At 54.6% G+C, this 10,074-nt stretch overlaps 1 protein-coding gene across 1 annotated transcript in view; it reads right to left on the minus strand.

The window, feature by feature from the left end:
• LOC138737195 (inositol-trisphosphate 3-kinase B-like) overlaps nt 1–9,356 on the minus strand; it is a 73,219-nt gene extending 63,863 nt beyond the window's left edge. Inside the window, exon 1 of the mRNA XM_069887835.1 lies at nt 6,934–9,356. Within this exon, the coding sequence (XP_069743936.1) occupies nt 6,934–7,695 (762 nt within the window). The 5' untranslated portion in view covers nt 7,696–9,356. The remainder of the gene's footprint in view (nt 1–6,933) is intronic.
• Between the last annotated feature and the right edge of the window lie 718 nt (nt 9,357–10,074).

The raw sequence follows: 10,074 nt of genomic DNA on the forward strand, positions 1-10,074 counted from the left end.
TTCTTCAAAGGAGGCTGCTGCCCGCCAAACTGTGAGGCGCCAAGATGCACGGTTTGAGGCGTTATCAGCCCACTGGCGGTGGTCAATGTGGCAGGCACCAAGAGATTTCTTTAGGCAGTCCTTGTACCTTTTCTTTGGTGCACCTCTGTCACGGTGGCCAGTGGAGAGCTCGCCATATAATACGATCTTGGGAAGGCGATGGTCCTCCATTCTGGAGACGTGACCCATCCAGCGCAGCTGGATCTTCAGCAGCGTGGACTCGATGCTGTCGACCTCTGCCATCTCGAGTACCTCGACGTTAGGGGTGTGAGCGCTCCAATGGATGTTGAGGATGGAGCGGAGACAACGCTGGTGGAAGCGTTCTAGGAGCCGTAGGTGGTGCCGGTAGAGGACCCATGATTCGGAGCCGAACAGGAGTGTGGGTATGACAACGGCTCTGTATACGCTTATCTTTGTGAGGTTTTTCAGTTGGTTGTTTTTCCAGACTCTTTTGTGTAGTCTTCCAAAGGCGCTATTTGCCTTGGCGAGTCTGTTGTCTATCTCATTGTCGATCCTTGCATCTGATGAAATGGTGCAGCCGAGATAGGTAAACTGGTTGACCGTTTTGAGTTTTGTGTGCCCGATGGAGATGTGGGGGGGCTGGTAGTCATGGTGGGGAGCTGGCTGATGGAGGACCTCAGTTTTCTTCAGGCTGACTTCCAGGCCAAACATTTTGGCAGTTTCCGCAAAGCAGGACGTCAAGCGCTGAAGAGCTGGCTCTGAATGGGCAACTAAAGCGGCATCATCTGCAAAGAGTAGTTCACGGACAAGTTTCTCTTGTGTCTTGGTGTGAGCTTGCAGGCGCCTCAGATTGAAGAGACTGCCATCCGTGCGGTACCGGATGTAAACAGCGTCTTCATTGTTGGGGTCTTTCATGGCTTGGTTCAGCATCATGCTGAAGAAGATTGAACTATGTACCACTTTAAGTAATCCCTATGCCATAAGTGCCATGAGTGGGAAGGGAAGGTTGAGAACCACTGCTCCAGACCCAATTGTGATTGAAATATTTTGCTTGAGAAAATTTGTCAATGGCCCATTTCCTTTGGAGTTCTGAAACCGTGCACATGACGAGTCAACGAGGTACAATTCAAACAGTGGTTTTCAAACCTTTTCTTGCACCCACATCCCACCTTAAGCAATCCCAGAGCATTTATGGCACAGGGAATACTTAAGGTGGAATGTGAGCTTAGGGGGGGCAGTTTAAAAACCACTAATCTGCAGAATGCAGTGTGGTTCCTCCTCCTGGCTACCCCCACAACATCTCCCAAATCCTTGCCCTCAAGGGCAGTTGATGCAGGAGGACATCACCTCTCCAAACCTGAAATAAATCACCCTCCTCTGTCCCATCTAATGCCCCCTCTCCAACTCTCAGTCCTGATGCAGGGTTTCAACCAGAAACATTTTCCTCTTTCGCTCCAGACCCCAGCCCCCTCTGGGAAACTGATCGCCATTCCTTTGCTGCAGCCAGATCCAAATTCTGGGGTGTCACTGTGGGAGCCCCTTTGCCAGAAGGACTGTGATGGTTCAAGAGTGGGGCCTCACCTCCACTGGCATGGTTAGTACAACGTTATTACAGAGCTAGCGACCCGAGTTTGAATCTGGCGCCATCTGTAAGGAGTTTATACGTGCTTCCTGTGGCCTGTGTTGGGTTTTTTCTGGATGCTCCGGTTTCCTCCCACCCTTTAAAGGGTTGTAGGTTAATTTGGGTGTAATTGGGCGGCACGGAATTAAATGGCCGGAATTGGCTTTAACCGTGCTGTAAATAAAATTTTAAATTTCAGCTTAAAGTAAGAGACGGGTGGATTCTGAAGTCTGGTTCAGCTGCACTTGGAATACAGTGCGCACTTCCATTGCAGGGAGTATGAGGAGGCTTTGGGAAGGGTACAGAAGGGGGTCACCAGGATTAGAGAGGATGGGGTAGAAGGAGAGGTTGGACCAACTGTGGTTGCTTTCTCTGGAGTGTCAGAGGCTGAAAGAAGGCTTGATGGAAAACTCTGAGAGGCATGGAGAAGATAGGCAGTCAGAATCATTCTCCTGGAGTTGGGGGGCGGGGGGAGGGGGAATGTCAAACACTAGGGTGCTGTGAAACAAGGAAGTCTACAGACGCTCTGATTGTAGTAAATGCTCTAAAGCGCTGAAGGAACTCAGGAGGGCAAAGATCTATCTAACACCTCGACCTTGATAAAGGGTTCAGCCTGAAATGTTGGTTATATATTGTCTAAATTTAAAGAAAACAATACCTTTTCCTCCTATGAATGCTGTGAGACCTGCTGAATTTCACCAGCATTTTTGTGTATCAAACACTAGTGGACAAGTGAGGGGAAGGGGGAGAGGTTAAAGGAGATGTGTGGGGCAAGTTTCTTTTTATACAGAGTGTGGTGGGTGGTGCCTGGAATGGACTGCCAGGTGGAAGCAGATATGATGGAAGGAGGCTTCTTGGTAGACTTATGAATATGAAGGGAAGGGACGGAGGGATATGGAACACGTGAAGGCAGCAGTTTCAGTTTTGGGCAACAGTTGGGCACAGATATTGTGGGATGAAAGGCCTGTTCCTGGGGCTGCACCATTCTATGTTCCAAGTACCCTCTCCGTCGGTCTGGAGGCAGAGATTAGGAGTAGACGGTTTATCAGCTGCGGAAACCCAAGCCATGGGAGGTAAGTTCCCACTTCTTCAAGTTCATTTCATGGTACCTCCTGAGGGGGAGGGGAGGGTAAATGTTCACCAGGCACTGCTAATGCACGATAATGTAATCTGCTATCGATTGGAAAGTCACTTAAAGAAACAAGTAATTTTCCATTCAGTGCAAACAGTTTGAATCAAAGATACGCAGAGGGAGGCAACAGAGGAGGAAAGGACATGATGTGATCAAGTCCATATCATGTCGTCTCACCCTAACCTGGGCAAAAATTCCCTTCTCTTTCCATCCTGGATCTCTGACCAGCTTCCACTGTACATGAAATAGAGAGAGAGAGAGAAAAGGAGTGAGGGGGAGAGAGAGAGAGAGAGAGAGAGAGAGAGAGAGAGAGAGAGAGAGAGAGAGAGAGAGAGAGAGAAAGGAGAGAGAGATACATAATGGAGAAAGGGGGAGAGATGAAGATGGGGAAAGAAAGGGGATGAAAAGAAAGAGAGATGCCACACACACAGATACACGAGTGCGTGCACGCACATACATACATGCAGTTCCGAATGCCAGACAACATACAGGCATTTATGCACACAGAACACACATGCATAATACATACACACCTTGAAGAATGTCTCAGCCCCCGAAACGTCGGTAATATATCTTTAATATATCTATGGACACTCTGAGACCTGCTGAGTTTCTCAAGCATTTTCTATGCTTTTACAAAGAAACACACACACCAAATGTCCACCCACACATGCGCACAGAGTTGGGTGCGCTATGAGCTCTCCCAGGCTGAGATAGGACTCCCCTGATCTGAACCATCACAGTGGGAAAGACAGCTCAACCCCCAGCCCCATTACCCTGTGGCTGCCTGCTGGGATTGACCAGCCACAGTCACAGAGTTGGACAGCTCGGCATGTCCACTTCCACCGACACCTCTGGAACTGGGGAGAGTCCCCCTGGCTCAACCTCCTCCGACCCCTGACCCACCCTCCTTGTCCCCTGTTCACTCCTGCCCTCTGGTGCTCAGCCCACCTTCTCCCACCTGCCCGCAGTTCATTCCCAATGTCCAGCTCTCCCACACCAGTGACAACATTGCCCTCAGCTCAGACCGCTCCCACCTTTACCCTGCCCCTCCATGCTCCCCACCTTTACCCTTCCCCCTCCAAGCTGTTGAGAGGCTGCCCCCACCCTCTGTCTTAGGTTACTCCAGTGCGAGACCCAGGAGCTCCCAGCAGCTCCCTGACTCACCTACAGTGACTTCCTGTTTCACCTCCCACATTATTGACCTCTCCAACCAAAATCACAACTTCCCCAAAACTGCCCTGTGTTCAGACCCTTCCTTGTAGAGACCTGGCTCAGAACCTGCAGGGAGGCTTGGGTGTCAGTGAGGGACTGACCTCAGAGTAATATCATCCTTCCTGAAACACTCACTTTAATCGCCAGTCCTTTCCCACTCCCCAGATCCCACTCTCTCAGATCCACTCTCCCCTCTTCCCAGGCCCCCCCCTCTTCCCAGGCCCCCCCCTCTTCCCAGGCCCCCCCCTCTTCCCAGGCCCCCCCCTCTTCCCAGGCCCCCCCCTCTTCCCAGGCCCCCCCCTCTTCCCAGGCCCCCCCCTCTTCCCAGGCCCCCCCCTCTTCCCAGGCCCCCCCCTCTTCCCAGGCCCCCCCCTCTTCCCAGGCCCCCCCCCTCTTCCCAGGCCCCCCCCCTCTTCCCAGGCCCCCCCTCTTCCCAGGCCCCCCCCTCTTCCCAGGCCCCCCCCTCTTCCCAGGCCCCCCCCTCTTCCCAGGCCCCCCCCTCTTCCCAGGCCCCCCCCTCTTCCCAGGCCCCCCCCTCTTCCCAGGCCCCCCCTCTTCCCAGGCCCCCCCCTCTTCCCAGGCCCCCCCCTCTTCCCAGGCCCCCCCCTCTTCCCAGGCCCCCCCCTCTTCCCAGGCCCCCCCCTCTTCCCAGGCCCCCCCTCTTCCCAGGCCCCCCCTCTTCCCAGGCCCCCCCCTCTTCCCAGGCCCCCCCTCTTCCCAGGCCCCCCCTCTTCCCAGGCCCCCCCCTCTTCCCAGGCCCCCCCCTCTTCCCAGGCCCCCCCCTCTTCCCAGGCCCCCCCCTCTTCCCAGGCCCCCCCCTCTTCCCAGGCCCCCCCTCTTCCCAGGCCCCCCCTCTTCCCAGGCCCCCCCCTCTTCCCAGGCCCCCCCTCTTCCCAGGCCCCCCGCTCTTCCCAGGCCCCCCCCTCTTCCCAGGCCCCCCCCTCTTCCCAGGCCCCCCCCTCTTCCCAGGCTATTAAGTTGAGTACACAAAATCTACATTCTTCCACAGATCTCATCCAAACTTACAACATTCTTACAGAGCTGCATCTGACAGAGCGGAAAATAAATGTCTTCACCCGGTTGGAATCTATGGAATTCTCTCCCCATCTGGGCCGTTCCGACTCAGCATCTTAAGGACAGAGAGAGAAGAGGAGGGTGCAGGCACTGGAATTTGAAGAAACAAAAAGCTGGAAGAACAAAGTAGCAACCGTGGAGGGAAAGGCAGGGTCCATCAGCACCTCTGCCTCCAGAGAAACTGCCTGGCCTGTGGAGTTCCTCAACAGCTTGTTTTGTTTTACGTACGCAAGACTAGATGGACGGAATTTGGGAAGAAGGGAATTAAGGGACATGTGGTTAATCCAGGAATGTGATGTAATGGAGGATAGGCCTGATCTTATTGAACAGAGGAGCATAGAACATTACAGCACCGTTCAGGCCCTTCAGCCAGGACATTGAGCTGACCTATATTTCAACCTCAACTTTTCTTACATCATGTGCCTGTCTTTTGAATGTCCCTATTGTTCCAGCCTTCACCACCACCCCTGGCAATGTATCCCAGGCACCCACCACGATGTGTAAAAAAAAGGTTACTCCTGACATCTCCCCTAAGCTTTCCTCTCCTCACCTTGCACAGGCTTCCTCTGGTGTTTGCTACTGTCAGCCCAGGAAAAGAGTGCTGGCTTCCACCCATCCTATATCCACCTCTCATCATCGTGTAGAGTTCTATTAAGTCACCTCTCATCCTTCTTCGCTCCTTAGAGAAAAGCCCCAGCTCTGTTCACCTTGCCTCATAAGACCTGTTCTCCAATCTGGTAAACCTCTCCAAAGCTTCCACAATCTTCCGGTAATGAGATGACCAGAAGTGAGCACAATATTCCAAGTGTCGTCTCACCAGAGTTTTACTTCACAGCTCTTGAACTCAATCCTCCGACTAATGAAGGCCAGCTTCCTTAACTATCCTATTAACCTGTGTGGCAACCTTGAGAGATCTATGGATTTGGACCTGAAGCTTCCTTTGTTCTGCCATTAACCATGTACTCCACCTTTAAGTTCAACCTTCTAAAATGCATCATTTCGTACGTATCCGGATTGAACTCCATCTGCCACTTCTCCACCCAATTTTGCACCCTGGCTCTATCCTGTTGTAACAGGATATAGGTTCAAGGGGCTTGAACATCCTCATTCTCCTCTTGCATTGTAAACAGCATGACATCCTGGCTTGGTGGCTGACTGACATCTGATCACAGTCACCACCTCTCACCCAACCCTGGCAGGTCTGCACACCCTCCCTTGTGTCCTGCCTCCGCGCAAACCCACCCCCCTCACCATGCCGTTCCAACAACAACTTGTTTTTACGGAATGCCCTCCATGTAACAAGACCTCCCATGTTACCAAAGCAAGCCAGAGGCACTCATGACGTGAGGGAGAGGGAGCAGGGAGTAGGGGGCAGTCCAGAGGGAGAGGGATAATTCCAGTGTCAGTGCAGTGATTCCAAACCGGTTCATCTCAAGGGGGTGGGAAATACCTGCCACATCCCCTGGATCTCACAAAGCACCCGCAGACCATCCAAAATTTATCCTGCATTGTACTAAGCAAAACACATTCCAGGGTAGGGGTGGAAGGAGTACATTTGTCACAAGGTGTCCCAGGGAATCTCAGGGGTGGGAGGGGGATGAGTGCGGTCTTCTTGGGTTTCAGGGAGGGGGAGGGGTATGATTGTCTTAGGGATGGGAGAGATGGGGAGGGGTACAAACCTCACTGGTGTCAAGGAGGGGGAGAGGTATGATGGTCTTGGGGGTGGGAGAGAGGTACAGTCATCATGGGGTCACAGGGAGGGGGAGGGTACAATTGTTGCAGGCTGTCAGGGAGGGGTATAGTCATCGCGGGATGTTCTGAGTGTTCTGTGGCACAGTTACTATGGGGTGTCACTGGAGGAACATAGAGCCAGATGTATAGTCAGACTCACCACTCGTGGCATGGATTGCTGGTCTGCTGCCTGTAGGAACTCCGTGCCAACCTCGGTCATCCTGTCAGGGTCGCTGGATATGTCGTCCTCCGATTCATCCCAGGACGAGAAGCCCGCTGATGATGCGGAAGATGAGGAGAGTTTGCGGGGTGGGGGCCAGTTACCGGACGGCTTGCAGTCCTCCGCCGTCTCCTGGCAACCATCGCCGCTGCAGTGCTCAGTGACGATAACATGGGGGATCTCCACCGTTCCGGTTGAGAGGGTCGGGCCTGCCTGTGGGGGAGTGGGAAGTGCAGGGGAGGGGGTCCAGTCCTTGGGTCTGCTCCCATCTCCAGTGGTGCAGTGCTGGATGAATCCTTGGCACATTGCCCCTTCCGGCTGGCAGCTTGAACAGTTCACTGGCAGCTTCCAGCCTCTTCCACCTTGCTCTGCCTCCTCCAGGCTTGCCCAGTTGGAGCCTGCATCCCGACTTCCCAGTTCCTGCACGGATTGGGATAGTTGTATTCTCCTCCTATCCGCTGCCCTGCTCTCCCCCTCCTGCCCGGCTAGCTCCCCGCCCTGCTGGCTTCTCCGGCACTGTCTCCCTGAAGCTCCAACCTCTGGCTCAGATCCGGCTGGGGTCTGGCAGGGACCCTCGGAGGGGACTCCCAGGCGCACATGACAGCGGGAGACGTGCCTCTCGGACACTTTCAGCACAGATCTCCCGTCGCTCTTGCTGTCGTTGCTCATCACTCCCAGAGTGCTCAAGGTGCAAGTTGCCATAGCACCGGGAGCCGGTGCAGAGGGCAAAGGAGGGGGCGGGGCAAGGACGAAGCTCGCCGTACCCTTCCCCCCCTCTATCCTAACACACCCTCCCGTTCATTGCAGGAAGCCACCTGTCAAAGGTAACTTGGAGTGGCGGAGGAGATGCACCAATCCGTCCCCGTCTGCTGTGCCTTCCCTACAAGGTGGCGCGGAGACTTTGGAAGTGTGAGCGGCAGCTGGGAAATTGAGGGACGGAGGCTGCTCGGCGTGTCATCGTCCTCCCCACTCCTCCCGCGCTCCGGTGTCCAGCAGATGATCCCAGTCCGTGGCTCCTACTGGGTCTGTTGCAGCTCCTTCACTCTGGGGACACGCGTGGCCAGAGGGTAGAGTCTCCAACGTCAAATGCAACCGCACCCACACGTTCATACACTTGCTGCTTTCTCCACCGTGTGCTGGAGTCCAGTGGAAACAGTGTTAGCAGTTGCAATGCAATCCCAATGCCACAGAAGTTGGTGTGTGTGTGTGTGTGTGGGCGTGTGTGTTTATTTTTGAATGTGTGCTTGTCTGTCTTTATGTCTGTTGGTGTGTATCTGTCTGTCTTGTGTCAGTATCTGCCTGTGTGTTTCTCTATTTGCCTAGTGTGTTGAAGTGTGCCTGTCTGTGTTTGCCTTGTGTGAGAGGGTCTGCAGCAGTCACTTGTGTGTGTGTGCGCGCGTGTGTGTGTGCGTGTGGTGAGGAGGGGGGAGGTGTAGGGGGTGTGTGTGTGTGTGTGGTGAGGAGGGGGAGGTGTAGGGTGGGTGTGTGTGTGTGGTGAGGAGGGGGAGGTGTAGGGTGTGTGTGTGGTGAGGAGGGGGAGGTGTAGGGTGTGTGTGTGGTGAGGAGGGGGAGGGGGGAGGTGTAGGGTGTGTGTGTGTGTGTGGTGAGGAGGGGGAGGTGTAGGGTGTGTGTGTGTGGTGAGGAGGGGGAGGTGTAGGGTGTGTGTGTGTGGTGAGGAGGGGGGAGGTGTAGGGTGTGTGTGTGTGTGTGTGTGGTGAGGAGGGGGAGGTGTAGGGTGTGTGTGTGTGTGTGTGTGTGGTGAGGAGGGGGAGGTGTAGGGTGGGTGTGTGTGGTGAGGAGGGGGGAGGTGTAGGGTGGGTGTGTGTGTGTGTGTGTGGTGAGGAGGGGGAGGTGTAGGGTGTGTGTGTGTGTGTGGGGGTAGGTGCGGTGTGGAACCCCCGAAGCTCCAGGTGTTTGTCACAAGGAGCAAATCTGAAACGTAGCTTCTGATATCTCAGTCGAAAAGCGCATCAAGTCCTCACTGCACAGCCCGGCGAACACCCCATCGAGCTCCCTGCCTTCGGTCTCTCCAGCGATCGGAAGACCCGTTGATTCTCGCTGCCTCGGCTGCGACGGGACGGGGATGCCTCTGGTCCACGGCTCCGGCTCCCTCGGGTCTGCGGGCTCTGCCGGCCGTCTCCCTCCTTCTCTCCTCACCCACACTCCCTCTGGTTATCAGCTGAAAGTGTGTCTCTGAGCAGGAAGGAAGTGAGTTTGTCTCTGCAGAGAATGAGCCCGGCTCCCAAGACTCCCACAACTCGCGAAACTCTCGGGCTGTTTAGCCACCCCGTCCCCGCACTAATGGCTCGACGCTGATGTTTGGCAGCGGCCGCTCCGTCTCCGAATGGCTTTTGTTTTCAAGGGGAAGCGGTTCCGGGGTGTATCTTAACAGAAAGAGCCAGGCTGTCCTGGGCGGGCGGGGTCGGTCCCCATTGGGTGGAGGTGGGGGGGGGGATCCGATCCCCTTGGGGTGGGGCGGGAGAGGGTTGGTGGTCGGTCCCCATGGGGTGGGTCAGTCACCTGTGGGAAGGGGTCAGTCTCCATTGGGGGCAATTTGTTCCCGTGAGGGAGGGGCAGCAGTTTTTTTTGCCCAGAGGGAGGGGCAGTCCCCTTTGGGGGGGGGGGGGATAGGATTACACACACACACACACACACACACACACAGCCAGAGATCAGGATGGAACCTGGCTCTCTGGCTCAATGTGCCACACTGTATAGGTCAGATGGGCCGATCGTCCCCTCTTGCTTTTTTCAGATTTTATAGAATCACAGTGTGTCACTGGCCCTTCAGCCCAACTCCTGCATGCTGACCAAGCTGTCTACCCAAACTTGTCCCGTTATAAAGTTCAAAGATCATTTGGCCCCACAGCTTCCTCCCCATTCTGTCCGTCCTGCTCTGAAACCAGTCACTCACAAATTGTTACATCCATACAAGACACCAAGTCCCGAGGCTTTCACAGTTTTTTCCGTCAGGTTGGATTAACTTGTTTTAAAAAGGCTTTTATTTATTTTAAGTATGTCTAATCTCGGCTTCTGATATTACGTCCTCCCCACTAAACATCGAAGTAAAATAATTATTCC

This window comes from Narcine bancroftii, chromosome 6 (assembly GCF_036971445.1).
Source record: "Narcine bancroftii isolate sNarBan1 chromosome 6, sNarBan1.hap1, whole genome shotgun sequence".
Lineage (NCBI taxonomy): Eukaryota > Metazoa > Chordata > Chondrichthyes > Torpediniformes > Narcinidae > Narcine > Narcine bancroftii.